An 18,374-nucleotide genomic window follows, 5' to 3' on the forward strand; every position below is an offset into this window, starting at 1 on the left:
AAAGCCCAATAAACCAATGCAAACATTAACCAAAGGCTTCTGCAAAGAAGGGTCGGCAATTCAGTAAAATCCGACTAGATGCATGGGAAACAGTATGACATATTTAATCATAGGTCTTCCCTCCCTTCCCCATATACTTTACCAAATTATTTGCATCTATTAGTCGGCTGAATATGAGCCAGCAGTGTGCTCAGGTGGCCAAGAAGGCCAACGGCATCCTGGCTTGTATCAGGAACGGTGTGACCAGCAGGGCTAGGGAGGTGATCGTCCCCCTGTACTCAGCTCTGGTGAGGCCGCACCTCGAGTACTGTGTTCAGTTTTGGGCCCCTCGCTACAAGAAGGACATGGAGGTGCTTGAGCGGGTGCAGAGAAGGGCGACGAAGCTGGTGAGGGGTCTGGAGAACAAGTCCTACGAGGAGCTGCTGAGGGAGCTGGGCTTGTTCAGCCTGGAGAAGAGGAGGCTCAGGGGTGACCTTATCGCTCTCTATGTGTACCTCAAGGGAGGCTGTAGCGAGGTGGGGGTTGGCCTGTTCTCCCACGTGCCTGGTGACAGGACGAGGGGGAATGGGTTTAAGTTGAGCCAGGGGAGTTTTAGGTTAGATGTTAGGAAGAACTTCTTCACTGAAAGGGTTGTGAGGCACTGGAACAGGCTGCCCAGGGAAGTGGTGGAGTCACCATCCCTGGAGGTCTTCAAAAGACGTTTAGATGTAGAGCTTAGGGAAATGGTTTAGTGGGGACTATTAGCGTTAGGTCAGAGGTTGGACTCGATGACCTTGAGGTCTCTTCCAACCTAGAAAATTCTGTGATTCTGTGATTCTATTCCTGTACAAATACCTGACAGTGTAACATACAACCCCATGTATGTATATATACACACATATATATAGTGTAGATATACATGTATATATTTTTTATTATTTTTTTTAATAAGAAAGCCATATACAAAGTTAAGAAACTTAATAAAAATATTGTTAGTATCTTCACTTTTAGCTTGCAAATATTTTTCTGGCAGAAATCTCCAGCTAACTTTGCAGCAAGACCTCTCAAAGGAAACAGAACTCTTGCTAACAAAAAAAAAAAAAAAGGAAAGAAAAAAAAAGCACACTACAAAATGAATGTGACCCAGGGACTTACCCTTCTATGCAACAACACGAGCAGAGTGCACAGAGACAGTGAAGTCCGCAGGGCGTGAAATTAAAATTTTCACACAGATACAATGAAGTAATGATACAATGTTACAACCTTGGCACAAAAATCTTCTGGTTTGAGTAAAGTCAATGTCACGTGATGTTACGGTTTGTGCACTGGTAGAAATGGTCTGCTGCTAAAAAGTTCATAACAAAACAGAAGGAGTGAAAGCAAGAAAATTGCATGGATAATTACAATAGGTCTATACATTCTAGTGATCTAGACGTTCCTTAAGATGCTCATCACAGCAGTATCCAGTTGTCACTTTAGGCTGATTTAAGAAAGAACACTTCTCTTTCACGCCTCGAAATCTAGGAGCTGAGATGCCATTAGGAGATAGGAAAAAGACGACTGAAAGAGATTTGAGCTTGGCAAGGAAGGGGGAGGGAGAGGACATCTCTTATTAGATCAGTTTGCTGCCTGTGAATGAGGTGGATATGCAGGTTCCAAATTCCAAGCATACGGGTAGGAGTAGGGATGCACAGAGCAATTAACAGAGTCAAGCAGAAGCTGGGATGAGCAGCATCTGGAGCATTGTTAAAGTCCTTCTAGGAATTGTTTCACCTCTTACAGTAAAATGGGGAAGTGGCACTGGAACAGCATAGGCTCATCAGAAAGGACAAGGTCACTGCAACGAAAACGGAGCTTGCAAAATTCCCCAGCAGATCCATGTGCAGGGGCATGGACACAAGTTCAAGAGCTTGCTACATCTGACCTGAGACTTGCAAAGCAATATATAAACTGCTCCCCTTATACCACAAATACACCTACACATTTCATCACTGAATTATCAGATAATCTGCATGGAGCAGAAAGCATTTCATTTCTAAGAATATGAAAAAGTCAGCAAACTCATAAATCATAAAGCTGCTTGTCCATTATGATGTTTCACAGATACCTGATAAACTGACAGATGTGCGTGCATTCTACAAAATACATTTATAGGTCTGAACTGTTGGGAAAAAATCTGAATTCAGCACTACTGCTCATCTCAAAGCAGGTTTTCATGATCAGAGGCACAGAAGTTATACACACAAGTACTATTGGCAATGCGAGTGGTGTGTGCCACTCGCCCTTCAGGAAATGTAACAGAAAAAGTCAGTCTAACAGTGCAAAGGTCGTTCCTTCCATGGCATGTTTCCCACCCTACTGATCCACGACAGTACGCACAGAGAAACATAGAGCCAAATGTGACTTAATAAAATCTTGAAGTCCTCAGCTTATTATTTTATTTTATTTTTTTAATTTTTCTCATTTCATTCCAGTGATTTCATTAGGTTAGACTTCTTCATCTTTATTAAAAAATAATCAGAACTGAAATGTTTCAATAAACCCAATTTCTGTTTTAAGTAGTAAAAGATGATTCAATGCAGATGAAGCAAAAATGAAAGTTAAAAGTACAATGGCAATAGAGGCTTTGGGAATCTCCTTTAAAAGATTTTAAATACATAAATTATATATTAGTACTCTAAAATGTCTTTTTTGTTGTTGTTATTATTATTACAGAAAAAGAACTTGAAAAAGCAATTTTTTTTCCCACTATGTTCTCCAGCTGTACATATCGAACCAAATCCTTTAAAACTTATGGTTAGGATGAACCACAGGAGAAAAACAACACTTAAGGCGCCTCTACTAAAGCAGATAACTTTGTACAGGACAGAAAACAGAGAGAATATTATGTTCAGTAAAAGGCTTAATTTTCCATTATGCTTTCAAATTATTTCTCCTGAACACATTCAGACTATAAGAAATAATTCAGCTTTTTTTCTTGCAGAGGGTCATAAATAAAGTACAACCTCATAAAAAAAAAAAAAAAAACACAAAACAAATATATGACCCCAAATTACTTCGGAGTTAGAAACAAGTCATACCAAGAAATTTGTATGCTAAACATAATTGGTATCTATAAAGAAATGGTGTGTCATCTGAAATGAAAAACAAACAAAGCAAACCCCAAATGTTTTAAGATTATCTAAAAGTTGAGGAGATAACTTCATTGCTCCAGTGACAGCCTGCCACAAAGCAAAAATTACCAATATCTAATAGCATGAATTTTTGAAAAGGAAATCTGTAATGGGAAGAGAATAAAAGTCACACCTTACAGTAGAAATTGGTGCATTCAGCTTGAACAAAGATCTGTAGATTGACATTAACAATCTCCCTGCTATGGAGCTTGCTATGGGACTAGGAGTTTGACTTGATAATTCTTGTGGGTCCCTTCCAAGTAAGGATATTCTACAATTCTATACCCCATCAACTCTAAGTTGATTCTACCCCATCAACTCAAATCTCAATCAGAAAGTGGAAGGTATGCTATGCGATTCAAGGTCTCCAATAGTAATGATGGAAAGCCTACAAAACTAAAATGTATTAAAACAGTTCAATATCATATTACACTGAATCACTGCCATTACTTTCCCTACCTATATATGGAAAAATACCACAGTTATTTCATTACCCTACCCATGAAACTTCACAATCTGAGTCTTCTGTTATTATGTCCTGTCCTACCGTAATTCCACTTAACCCCCTGGTCTAATTCCAGATACATAACATTATGAGCTTGTGACTTAAGCCCAAATATTGGGATTTTCTACATTTTTTAACAAGGACATTGAAGAGATGAAGATGGGATGGTTGGACCAGATAATCTTGGAGGTCTTTTCCAACCTTGATGATTGTATAGTTACTTAAATATCATTAGTAGTATTATGGATGACTTTAGCTTAAAAGCTATAAATGCTAGACAAAACCTCAGTGATACAGTTTTGGAGTAGGTAAACAACACAGTACCAACAAGATGTCAGGAGATAGGCTAGCTAAGCCTTAGGCCTCTATCTAAATGTTGTACACTCTGTATGTGCCATTTTCACAATTCTATCTGATACCTGCTGGTTTATCCAGTAGACAAGATAACAAAAAATTGTTCCTTACTTATTTTCTCCATTTAACTTTTGATTTTATAAACTTCTAAGGTATCTCTAACATAGTCCAACTTTTCCAAGCTGAAGAGTCCTAGTTGGTTGGGTTCCACACTTTAGTAGTGCAATGGACAGTTCAGATGTTACCACCAAAGAGCAACAACAAACATTTCAAACTTAGATTCAGCATCTCTGTGGAGCAAAAATCCACTACTGCAGTCTTTCACTTCAGAAGTGGACACAACATAAAAATGAGGAACTTTGTTAAAGAGAATGTAAAAGGGCAGTCCAAAGGGTAAAAGCACTTATAAATGGCAAGCATTTGTTTAATAGTCATGCTGGGTCTTCAGAAAAGGACACACAGCCTATGAAGGCAGACTTCAGAAAGCTGAAACAGAGTCATACTACTTAAGCAGAACAGCAAACTATACAGTTATATCCAGTCAGGTCCAAATAAGGAAAATACCAAAGAACAAATTCTGAGAAATTAATACAGAAGGAAAAGATAATAATAAAAAGCACAGTAAAGCCCAGCCAAATATTAAAGGTTACCTTGAGAAAAACATAGGGTCTACTAACAAATCCTACTTTAAATACATAAAAAGAAGAGGAAGTCTGAGTATCAGTCAAAGCCAAGAAGGAGCATCTAAGGATGGTAATACCATAGCAGAAAAGGTCAATGAGTTGACACACACTCACCATGAAGTTTCTGATGCCAAAGAGGACAAGGTGGAAGACTTCTCCCAAGTTGAAGTTGAAGTATCATGTAAGTACATTACAGAACAAATTAACAGAATGAACAATAATAAGCTGCTAGAATCAGCAGGTACTCAAACTTCTGAAGGAGCTCTGAAGGTACGAAATAGCTGAACTATGAACTGTAATGCATAACTAATTGCCTAAAACTGCCTCGGTTCTGAGACAGTGAAAATTGGCAAATGTAAAGTTTCTTTTTAAAAGGATCTGGAGTGACACACCAACCTACAGATGAAGAACTCTGATGTTTAGAACAAGCAGATTGGTGGTAATTATAATAAAGAAACAAATTCATAATGCAAACTTGACACATCGGTGAAAAGTATTAATTAAAGTCATAATCCATTGGAAACCTCTACTGGATTTGTAAAACTGTTATGCATCTGGAAAAGAAAAATACAGTTTACATAGTTTACCTGTAGTTCCAAAAGCTTTTCAACAAATCTGTCACCAAAGATTCAAAAGTTTCCATAAACTAAGAGGAAAATCCATTAATGGATAGATAACTGGTTAAAAGACAGGAAATAAAGAAAGAATATTAAAATTGGTCTGCTGTAAAGTGGCCAGGGAGGTCACCAATGGAGCCTCAAAGAAATCTGTTAGGGCCTGAACTCTTTAATGCATTCATAAGCGGTCTAGAGAAAGGACAAATAATGAGATGACATTCACTGCTGATACTATGCTATTCATGGTAGTAAAAACAAGAGCAGGAGGTCTTCATTGAGGCAGAGAATTAGAGTATCATGAAGGAGAAAAAAGGTACATTAAAAACTAGTCCTGGAAATGGGGCAAATCTAATGGTATAAAGTGCTGGCTAATGTCCTTAAGTGACGGTGGCAAGACTTTCTTTTGTAAGTAGGCAACTCATCAGCTGGAAATAATTGAGAAGACAGGGCTGTGTCTGTCTGCTGAGACCATCTTCTGATGCACACAACATTTAACTATTACAGATGGGAGATGATGAGATGACTGGTGCAAAGCCTTACTCAGACCTCACTGCAGTATCCTGAATGACTATGTTCAACTTACAGGGTGTCACTTTAAATAAATAAATAAATAAGAGAGAATTCTTCAAAGCAGTGACAACTCTTGATTCTATCCAGATTTCCCTCACCACAGTTTTTACTGAACACATTATTACAAGTTTGCGTTCCACTGAGGAAGATGCTGTATGCTTGCAATCACACGTGCACTCCCTCTCCCAGAGTTCTCAGTAGCTAAGCCCTTTGATTTATAACACGAGTATTAAAATTGTATTAATAATCAAGGCACTGACCATGCAGCACACAGGTTAACCCTGCATTTGCCTCCAATTCATAATCAACACGTGAATGACAAACAACTTATTTTTAGTTACACATACTCAGCTACACGAGGAATAAGATGTCAGTGTGTGTTACTCCAGGCTTATTTTACAGTCCACAGGAAGACAGGCATCACCAAAAGGTGATTTAGCTGATCCTAAAATAAGTCATCGACCATAAAAGGACCTGAGGGTAAGTAGCTCAGTTGTCTCAAGATAAGCAAGATGAATTCCACACTAACTACACTAGCATCACAGTTAATCATCGTTATTACGTGGACTAACCAAGCACGGAGATTCACTGTGCCAGGATCCTGCCCTGAAGAGTTTACAGCCTGAAATTCCAGGCAGGCAAAGGAGAGAGAGAAAGGGGAATACATTAACACATAAGCAATGTGGTGGAAGTATGACAAAGTCATATTTGTGGAGAATGGCTTCTTAAAGTAAGATGCGATGATTCTGTATATATTATTACTCAATTCCTCCCAAGGAGAAGGAACACAGAAGTGACTACAGCGCTAGGAAGAGAACCATGCAGAACTGTTCATTACAGAATCATGAAGAGAGGAACCAAGACTGGTCTTAATTTGTCAAGCTCTGTAGAAACTACCATGACAGCAATTCCAGGAAAATGTTTAAAAACTACAATGCAGTGCTCAGACTACCAGTGGAGGGAAGAAAAAAAAAGTCAAAAGTTTTTTTTTTTTGACAAAGGGGCAAAGCAAAGCACAGCAGGAACCTGAAAATAGAGGGTATTCTGAGACTAAGTCTTCAATGCTGTGATTACAAGTACAAATGAGAATCACATCCAATGAAGATTTAACAAGGTATTTGAGAACCTGCAAAAGCAGTGGGGAAAAAAAAAAAAAAAGTAATTAAGATAACAATGAAAATGATGGTAAGAAACAGACTTAAGGAGTTAAGTCAGCTTCATAATATGATTTGTAGTCTATTTTCCTTTGCTTATTATTACTTTCAAACTACAATCAACTTATTGTCATACCACTGAATGATGTAAACCTTGCCAACTACTTCAAAACTAACACGTTTTCTGTTGCACTGAACATTCCCAGAAGACATTTCCCCTCATTTTAATACAAAATCCTGTCAGATCCACATAGCTGAATAAAAAAATGTGTAAAGAATATGTAGCTGTAATAGACCTCCCCCAACTAGTCAACTTTGGAATAAAAGACGATCAAAAAAGACTCAAAGATCCAGTGCTAGATTAATGCAAATATCTGCCTGTTTGCAAGTGTACTTTTTGATTAAACTGGCATACATCAAGTACAATTAGAAAGGTTATTTATAACTAAGAAATACATAATTCTGCATTTTAATGAGGGTGACAATTACAGCCAACAGTTGCTAATTAACATTAATCCTTTTGCACTGCAAGTCAGAATTTCCCAATATGATTTTCATTGTCAGCAATGGACACACCAAAACTGTTATCACAAAGCAGCTATTAGGCAGGCTGCTTTGACACAAATAGGTGTTCCTGTTACACACAGTAAAGAGAAAGAATCTGATGATGTCTTAAATTTGATAACCTCAGATGTAAATACAGAATGTCATTTCAAAATTTACTTGATGTCTACCATGTGAAATATAATCAAGGCTTATCATTTTCATGGCTGAACCCAATTCAAAGTTTCCCAAGAGTCAAGCTTCACAGGTGAAATCTGATTTCAACACAAGCTTGAAATCTCCCATTGTTAAATTTGGTTTTGATCCCCGTCCTGGGTTCACATCTGCATTTCACATTTGAGACTTCAAAGCTTTTAGTAGTCATAGCAGAACAACATAGATAAGGACCACTGTTTGTCCTTTTTGCTCAGCTTCTGATGCCAAATTCTGGAGCAAGGGCTAAAGATACGAATGACTACTATAAATTGATTTGCTACTGTAGCATATCCGTATTTCATTTTTTTCTTATATAGAGTATCAAGAAAAAAATATATTTTAAAAATGAAACCTGAATTTTAAGTCCCAATTTTCCAAAATTGCTCTAATGTATTTCTATACTTTGATTAAACATTTCTCTGTAAATACACGCCTATAATGACAACCGTTGACCTTCTTGAACACTTCTTTTATTGATGGTCGCAATCTTCTAAAAGAGATGATTTAGATATTATATGTATGTATTTTGAGAGGATAAATTACCCCTGTTTTAGCCTCTCAGCCATGGTCTTTTCAGAAAGAAGCACCAGAAACCTCTCTGTCAGTCTCTTCATACTGATCTTTAGCAGGAAAAGAGACCTGGTCCAAACACCATCGAATGCACAATATCATAATACAGCCAGTAAATAAAGCCTCTAGAAGAGTGCTGAGGTGCTCACCAGCTGGGTCAGGCAATTGGAGTGGGATCAATGTTAGATGTAAGTAAATGAGAAGGCAGAAAAGGAGAATTGTGAGCAGTAAGCAAAGAAACCTATAATGCACTTCTTACAAAGTGCTGTAAATTTCACATTTATTTTGTAAGTATGAGATAGATGGGTTATTTCTACATACAGAGGTGCCCAACTAAAATCAAGATAAGTGATATTAATGTCCTATGGTCACTATTATTGAACCTCGAAAGCAATAAACTATGAGTCGATAAATATTACATTTGCAACATAGTTAACATTCTTCTACTGTCTCTGGCACTTATTACACATTGTAACCGCAAGTCTACAATACATTATTCATATTTGGGGTGTCACTGAGTGATGGATTGCTGTAAGAGAGGCTGTCCTTTAAATAAATCAACAAATAAAAATGCAAATGTTAACATTTTCAGCCACAACTTTTTCCATCTTGAATAGGGAATGAAAATTTCACATTATATCGACAGCCAGCAGAGAGAACAATTAACAACCTACACTGTGAATAAGAGAGATTAATTTGCCAACGTCTGGTTTTATCACTTGCATATGGAACTATATTGGACTTTTTGTGCTGCTGGTTCTCTCAGGGAGTAGACAAAACTTGTGTCTCCTATCATGTTCATCACCTAACGCACCACCCCGCTCCAAACACACCCTTAATTCCTTTAAGTGCTCAAAAGTTAGATCTGGAAGGGAAGTTTTGTCTTCTCTGTCCTCCTTTTGAATCTCAAATCATGTCTTATTCTAAGGGGAAAAATAATCTATTTCTTTGGCTGTGCTTGCTTAGACAATACAGGAGAAGGAACTTCATGGTATTGTCTTAAGAGCTGAACAACATTTAAGTACCCAAAACATGCAGAGCTGAGAGATGTAAGTAAAGCAAAAGATTAAGCCTCATCACTGTTGTATTTCCTAATATTTAGCATAACAGATCTGCTCTACACTATTCCAGTGTGCATTATTAAGTATACAATTCTGCACGTTGTATTTTACTTCAGATATTAATTTGCTTAAAAGTCCCTGAATAGACATTCACCTGAGATGTGCTGGGCAATTGGGTAAATAGTTTTGTTTTTAAAATGTCCCTAAACACAAATTTACACAATACAATCTGTTTATAAGAACTCCAACAGGCCACTGTAGCCTAACAGATAATAATATAGCTCAAATATAGTATTCATATTGCAGGAACTTCTAAATCACTTATTTTAATGGCTAAAAGAAACTTCATTCCAAGACAATGCATTCAGCTAGCATTAAAGCTCTGATTTAAAACTGTAACAAGAAAACACAGGCTTAATGCTGAAATCCCAGACTATCACTCAATCCCTTAATTTACCTAACTGTTCTTAAATTCACTTTGTAGATGCCCAAAGTGAAGAATGTTACAGGAGAATTATCTGTTTCCATGGTGAGCAGAACAACCTTTGCCTGTGTCTTTTTAAGTGCTTGATTATCTGCAGTGTTATAGGACATACTGTGCCAAACTCGACGGTACAACTGTTTCTACGTGGGGAGAGCCTGACAGTTGTACCAGGGTTATAATCAAATTAAATGGTCTTTCACAATGCACAATTTACAACACTTTTTTATTTTAAAGCGTAACTTCATATTTTGATTTAGAACAGCTTCATTTTTGTTGTGCAACACAATCCATGTTTTGCTGAAATCATTACCTGATGATACCTAAGGTAAAATCTAGTTTATACAAAAACTTTTCATTACTAAATGGAAGCATACAAATGCTGCTACTTCCCCGCTCCATCTCCCTTCCAGCTCACAGACAAAAAAAAGCAGAACCTTGCTTCTAGGCAAACAACGGTTATGAAGAAGATGTCCCTGGTCACCAAAAAGGCAATATTTTAGGTAGTCAGAGGGCCGATGCTTTAAGAGTAAGGAACAGAACTTACTCTTCCGAGTCTGAATCTTGCCTGTGATTGTTTTCCAAATATATCAGCTTTGATCTAGATAAACAAGCACATGGAGTAAAAAAGCTTTCCAGACCTGCTGTGAACATAATTCCAAGGGGCTCATGCAGGTGTAGACACTTGGCTTAACAACACTGGATAACCAAACATGTAATGCTTGGCTGCATTATGAAAAACAGCCATAGGCAAGCATAAAAGCGTGATGGGCAAACAAATTCACTATTAGACTAGCTCAGGATGCCAGAAAAAGAAGCATTTTTCTTTTAGAGATAGCACTGAGATGACCTTGTGCACATTCATTCTGAAAGTCTGGTCCTTCTACAGGTGTAGCACTAAGAATCTCAAAGCACACACCTTTTCCTTCTCAGGACACGCTTCTTGTCCCAGAGGTGATTCACGGAGAGAGAAAAAGTAGCACTGCTGCGATTCCTCCTGACGCAGGAGGTAGCTGTAACACATGCTGAAGCCTCCATTGAGCCCTGCCAAGAAAGGCTATCAAGCCAACACATCTTCTACCTGCCATGCCTGCTTATCCAGCCAGCCCTCCCAGAAGCTGAGTGAGCACCCTAAAGCCTTGTGCTGGCAGGGAGCTTCTGTCACTTTCCAACACCTTCTCCCTGGCAGGCTTTCCATTGCTGCTACTGCCGAGTGCCAGGGCTTGTGCTAGTTAAAGCTGGCACAAACATGAGTTGAATCTAGTCCTATAAATTTAAATAGTCAAAAGTAATTAGATTTACATGTACTGCCGAATAAATAAATTTGTTCTTAGGCTTGGGCTTTGTGCTGCAAGTTTCCGTCCCATGCCAACTGTTGTGGTTAAGCTGTTAACCCCCCCCCCCCCCCCATCACAGATTATAACGAACATGCTGACAAACCCTAACTTTAGTGGCACAAAAGCAGCAATAATTCTCAATATTGATTAATTTAGTTAGTTAAACCTGCAGTCTAAGCTTATAACCATTCAGTGATAAATTGAGACTGACCTGCTGCTCAAGCAGGTTTTTTGATGAAGGATAGGATCAGCTTTAGGTCTCCACAGAAATACTTGTCCATTTACCATTTTCAATTAGAGAAGGCCATGAGTAAGGGAAAGCAAAACATGGCTGCTTAAGCTGGTCAATTATACTTACAGCACCAACAGAGAGAAAGCAAGCCAGTGAGAGCGGAAGAGAACACCCCAGAAATACAGGATTTTTCAGAATTTGCCATCAACTGGTGAAATAAAACTTTAAAGATGACAGCTAATCAGACTTGTTACTGATCACTTTATCTGATATGATTTCTAACAGCATATTTCAACAATTATTTTACTCCCCTCTGTGGAAAAGAATGGACCATCAATCCTCTTGAATAAAATTCCTTTTTCTGAGCAGTTGTTGTATGATGTGAATAATTATATCTACTCCTCAGTGCTTGAATAGAATCTTAATTTACCGCTATTAGGTAGTATCAAGCAGTATCTTTACACAGTCCTTATCTGATACTACTGCCTTGCAAAGGTAACCCTTGCTTCTAAGAGAAATGCTGAGGCTGTCTTGTAGTTTCTGTTTGCTTAAACATACAGTTACTTGTGGGAAACAGAGCCCAATCTATCTCACTTCTTAAGTCCTCCCAGAATTATCATCTTTTCCTTCAGAACAACAACAAAAAAAGTGTTTCCATAGCAAGTAAGTACAAATTTGTCAATATTGATAGTGATTTTTCACCTATTATATATCGCAAGTTCTCTCAGAAGATAGAAATAAACTGCCAGCTGCTGCCAAGAATACAGGGATGATATCAAGCATACATTTTCCTAGTCCACTGGGCCAAGAAAAGATTAAATCTGACTCAAGCCCTCTCATTCTCCAAGAAACATTTAACTCTTCTTATGAACGGTTGTACAGTCTTGTCATTCCACTGCACAAAGTCATCTAACTAATGGTGTAAAATATAGCAAATTCATACTTTAATCTGCATTTACTCAGTTGCTTAACTAAAGATTTTATTACAATAAAATATGGGATATGATAAAGAAAAGCAAGAATTGTATGCTGTTTTTCTAGGCACTTACCACTAGAATTGTAATCCTGCCCAAAGAAGGCAAGTTGTTTTTAGACTCTTAAGTGTAACAACAATGCTGCTTTCTGTTTCTTCATTGGAGCAGAAGTCATAATGCTGCTTTTCCAGCACATTTAGTGCAGATATATAGCATAATCAGGAATTGCTGACTTAATGTGATTTTGTTGCTTGTCATTAAACATAAAATAACTCTGGTACAAAACATTTTAAAAGAAATGCCATTTGATAAAATATAGGGGGGTGGACAGGGGGGGAATGGAGTACAGGGGGATTAAGATCTTCAAGTGGATTTAAAGCCTAACATGGGTTAACACCATCCATTCAAATTATTTATAAATGTATTTAATGTGTCAGGACTTGGAACATAAAATACTTTCTATTCAAAATCGAAGTAAAATTAAGATGTTAGAACTTGGCATATTCCCGCTTTTCTTATTCTAACAAGCAATTTAAGGCTTACTATAAATGTCAAAAGGATATGGCAGTTTTTAGCTTATATTATCCATCTTGTGCTAACATGAAATATCATAGAAATTCAGCCACTTCCCTGCATCTAGGAGAATTTGATATTTGGGTTTGCAGAATCTTAAACCAGAGATTAACCAGAATCTTACCGTGAAGTGTCATGCTCGATTGGTGATGTGGCTGTGGTTACAAGCTCTTTGCCTCTGCCTATCAGTCCAGGAGACAAGGCTGCATCCCTCCTAGGTCCTGAAGTTGTCCCTGTGAAACGAAGTGAAGACAAGTCAGATATTAGAGGCTAGTAAATTTGAGGCAGCTATTTCGTGATTCTGCATTATTACAGAACACCAAGACTAAAAGTAGCAATGTTTTTTGGAGTGCTTTATATACAGTTAAGTGGCAATCAAATGTCAAATCAATTATCAGTTGACAGTACTGTGTATAGCATGCATTTCAGGATCATGTATAATCAGATCTATGGAATAAGACATATAGCCTTCATCTTAATGTCCAAAGCTTGACAGACTTACACTGTAGACCACTTTCCTAGTGGTGAGGCAAAACCAGGATCCACAGGATGCAACTTGTTTCACAGACACAGTTCTTGTGACCTTTTATAATGTTTTCTTCTCCTTTTTTCTACGTGTAACTATCACTTTTTTTGCTTTCAGTAAAATAGGACTGCTAGTCCATTCTTTCCTTTTACCCCCCCCCCAAATTCTCAAATTATAAAATATGGTTCAACAAGGACAAGTTAAAGGCCCTGCACCTGAATTGGGGCAATCCCAAGCACAAATAGAGGCTGTGTGGAGATGGATTGAGAGCAGCCCTAAGAAGAAGGACTTGGGAGTGTTGGTTGATAAGAAGCTTGACATGAGCCAGCAATTTCTGCAGCCAAGAAAGCCAACCGTGTCCTGGGCTGCACCAACACAGCATGGGCAGCAGGGAAGGGAGGGGGTTGTCCCGCTCTGCTCTGCTCTTGTGAGACCCCACCTGGAGCCCTGCACCCAGCTCTGGGGCCCCCAGCACAAGGACATGGAGCTGTTGGAGCAGATCCAGAGGAGGCCACAAGGATGATCAGAGGGCCGGAGCACCTCTCCAAGAAAGAAAGGCTGTCGTAGTTGCAGTTTTTCAGCGTGGAGAGGAGAAGGCTCTGGGGAGACCTTACAATTACCTGAAGGGGCCTACAAGAAAGCTGGAGGGGGAATTTTTACAAAGGTGCATAGTGATAGGACAAAGGGTAATTGCTTTAAACTAAAAGAGGGTAAATTTAGATTAGATATTAAGAAAAAATTAATTGCTATGAAGGTGGTGAGGCCCTGGCATGGGCTGCCTAGAGGAGCTCTGGATGCCCTGTCCCTGGCAGTGCTCAAGGGCAGGCTGCATGGGGCCTTGGGCAGCCTGGGCTAGTGGGACTGCCACCCATGGAAGTGGGTGGGACTGGGTGAGTTTTGAGGTTTCTTCAAATCCAAACCATCCTGTGATTCTATTAACTATTGACTTCATCAATATATTGACTGCATTTTTGCTGTTACAGCCCAGTGTGAGGTTTGACTGCTCTGTCACACAAGCACACTGCTGACTTGTTTTTAACTTGCTGTTCACCAAGAGCCTCAGCTCTCTTCTGTCAAAACTGCTTTCTAGACTGGCAGCACCCAGTCGGTCCTGCTGCATGGGGTCAGTCCAAACCAGTTGCAGGAACTGTCATTTTCCCTTTGCTGAACCTCAACAGGCTTTTGTCAAACCAATTCTCCAGCCTGTTAAGGTCTGTTGAATACTGGGCCCCACCTCCAGCATATTGACTTCTTCCCCAGTTGGTGGTGTGGGCAAATTTGCTGAAGGTGCCTCCTGTCCCACTGTTGTGATTGTTAACGCTAGACAGCATCAGCCCTGATATAAGCCACTGCAGGATTTCACTAGCTACTGTCTGCCAGATGGACTGAATACAACCCACTGAGGCTGGAGATCCAGACGATTTTTTACCCATCTTCCACCTTGTACCCATCTACCTAAGAACTAGGTTTTAGAGGTACGATTTAGTTAGACACTTTGCCTCCAAGTAGTCAGTACTAAGTGGAATATGCAAGTTACGGGTAACATGATCTAGTACATAAAAGACTGTGGGGGTTTTATGTGTTTATTTATTTTTTTAATCTATCCTAACTAGCACTGTCCAACCAACATCACTTAACTAAACAGTAAATATGGGGAAAACTACAAGTCTCAGCAAAAATTAAAGTCAAAACAGTATTTAGCTCTTTAAGTAATTCTGTCATGCATAAATATTTCTCAGCTCTGTGAACAGCAACTTTATCTACCATTCATGCTGAAATATGAAGCAATACATCAAGGTTGGAACTCCAGCTCCAGTGCAAATTTACAGACATCCAAGAGATTAAGATTATTTAAAATACTGCATTGATTTAAGATGTATACAAATATATGCATACGATCTAGTAGAACCACATGCTTTAATGTATATTCTAGGAAGGGTAACAAAGACGTGGGTTCTTACTGCCCTGCTACAATGCACTGTGTTTCAGTACTACGTAGTTAAAAAAACTTGCCCAACAAACAGTTAATTTTCAGTGAAGGAACTCTTAGAAATATCATGGGGATATATGTTGATTGTGTGTCCCTGGTAACTTGATAGAGTGCCAATCCACAATGAGAAGAGTGGGTATGCATATAAAGACTGGAAGCTTCTTGCTTAGAGTTTTGGCTTCATGACTGAAAAAAGAGATATTTAGAAATCATTTCATGTGACAGTGGAATGAGGCAGCTGGATCTTAAGAAACTAATACTGAAGTAATAAAAACCTGGCGAGCATAGGAGAATATATTCAATTCCTAGTATGAGAAAAGGCTGGCACATTGTCAACATGCTACATTCAAAGCAAAGTAGATCTATTTCTCCAAAAAAGAAAATATATGGACTCAGAAGTGGCCAATACACCCTCGAGGGGACTGTTCAAAGACTCACGTTTGAAAATATTACCAGGGCCAGAAATGGAAAACAAGAAAAGGAACTAAGAATATATTGAGGCTGTTAGGCTGCACAGAGCTAAACAGAGGTAGCAAGAAATCCTGAATAAGTGCATATAGAAACAAAAAATGTTTTAAAATACATCTCGAAAAAGGCATAGAAGTCTACAGAGGGAAAAGAAACACCAAAGAGAAAGCAGGTCTATTAATACACAAAGAAGATTAAATCAATAATGATCCTGAAATGGTCAAGCTACTAATAATTGTAAAATATAGTGTAAGAAAAAAAAAAAAAAAAAAAAAAAAAAAAGATAAGGAATATTGGCAAATACTGCCTGCATAAAGCTGATGAAAAGGAATTATCGGGGGGGAAAAGTTACAAAATCCTTAGTCTGAAGGATATATATTTCATGGCTAAAGGGAATTAGTTAATGAATTTATGAAGTGACTGGTAATTATTTATGAAAAGTCATAGAGAACTGGGGTGATGCAAATGACAGCAAATTAATTAGATTTCCAGGTGTTGTAAGACAGTATGAGACTGGAGAAGTTGCAGATGACCTAGAGAAGCAAGAACATGAAAAAAGAATAGACACATTCACCCTGGAAAAAGAAAGCTCATATATGGTGTGAATAATCTAAATCCTGATACCAATGAAAAGAGAGAACCAGGAGTAGAAAAGAATAGCAAAATATAAACTAGATATAAGCTTGAAAGGCAAGCTACCCCCAAAGCAATTATAGATGTCTTCTAAATGGTAAAGTTAAGAATACTGTTTTCAATTTTCTTAACTTGGTATACGAATGATATGAAGACGCTTTTGAGAAAATTTAAATAGCTGTATATTTCTGCTTGAGAAGCAGACAACTAGAACATGAAGAAAATTGGAAATACAGCAGTCAACTTTTTTGAAAGTGTGAGTACTAAGAATGAAGAAAAACTGTTGAGTCTAGTTCAAGCAGTAATGGAATGAAAGCAAGCAAGGGAAAATCTAGGTTGATAAACTTGAAAGAAATGTTTATGAATTGAATAATAGTAATATTCATAACGCTTAACATTCACATAGTACTTCACAGCTTCAAAGCGCTTCACTAATATTAACTAATTGCTCTATTCAATTGTAGGGAAGAGTCTTCCCTCAAGGGAAGAAGTTCCAGATCTTGAATCCCTAAGAAGCTACATTAGAAAACCTACCAAAAACAAACACTATAGAGAAAAATCAGCCCCTGGAAAAGTACAGATTCTGTGAGCTAAAATATTATTTCTTTCTTTGCCTTTTTCTTTTACATATAGAAAGGAAAGCTATGCGTGCTATACAGTATCACGCAGATGCTACATCCCCCAAAGAGATACAAATGGAAAAAAAGAGTTCTTTGTTTCACTGCAAAGAGATTTTTAGGAAGGGGGTAAAGAGGAAGAGTTTAAAAAAAAATGTACGAAGATGAACTGCCCAATATTGCAGAATATAATGAATACAATCTGGTTTAGTTTCCCAGCCCAAAAGCAAAATTTTCCAGGGCAGAAAGAGAAACACACATTTCTGTACTCCAGTGCTTTTTAACTAGACAAGTTGTTAGATTTTAGTACAAATTGACATAGCTGCTGGTGACACCAATAAAAACAATTTACTGCTGAAAAGATCTAAGACTTGAGGATTGCTTCGTCTGCTTAAAGTTTTGCTGGTAAAACTAAAAAAGTTTGGATACAAGACACAAACACTTGCTAAAGCAGAAGAATAAAAATAAAGGAGCAAACAGAAATAGGAGACAAAAAGCAACAGTGAAAGAATAAATACTGATTGCCTAAGCAGGGCTGGTGCAGTAAGCTTATACCTTGAAAAGAGCACAGAAGTGCTCCTTTCCCTCCACCAGGTGATGGGACCAGGTTAACAATGCTGTTCTCAGCATTACTAAACATTTGTAGTGAAAAAGGAAAACTGGGTTAAGAAACTACCCCTTCCAAACTCAAACTCTCGCAGTAAGCAAGCAGTGCTGTGGGCAGTAAAGCCTTTCACCATGCCATGAGAATTGTTTACTGACTAGTTGATTTGTCTCCTCAAAACAAAACTGAAGATGACAAAGTAGTGAAAAAGGACAACATCAAACTCCAATACAAATGTGTATGCTTATGCTGCTGTGGAGGGACCCTATCATGAGTTGCATGGTACCCTGAGACACCCACTGTTCCCAGAGTTATGCAGAAATTATATTATATTGCAACAGAGCCCAAAGATCCACATCAGACCTGGCACTGCACTAAGACATGCTTGGAGATAGTCCCCGTCCTCAAGCATTTACAATTTAAATCATCGAGGTAGATCAAGGCATGAAAAAATATCTCTGTAGCAAAAAGTATCTCTGTAGTCAAACCTCTGTCTGTTAGTGTAGTGGGTTTA

At 38.2% G+C, this 18,374-nt stretch overlaps 1 protein-coding gene across 1 annotated transcript in view; it reads right to left on the reverse strand.

Annotated features, from left to right (window-relative positions):
* The window catches only part of KIAA1328 (KIAA1328 ortholog), a 171,013-nt gene that overhangs the window by 15,967 nt on the left and 136,672 nt on the right, over nt 1-18,374 (reverse strand). Inside the window, exon 10 of the mRNA XM_032206577.1 lies at nt 13,147-13,255. Within this exon, the coding sequence (XP_032062468.1) occupies nt 13,147-13,255 (109 nt within the window). The remainder of the gene's footprint in view (nt 1-13,146; nt 13,256-18,374) is intronic.

Source organism: Aythya fuligula, chromosome Z, assembly GCF_009819795.1.
Source record: "Aythya fuligula isolate bAytFul2 chromosome Z, bAytFul2.pri, whole genome shotgun sequence".
NCBI lineage: Eukaryota > Metazoa > Chordata > Aves > Anseriformes > Anatidae > Aythya > Aythya fuligula.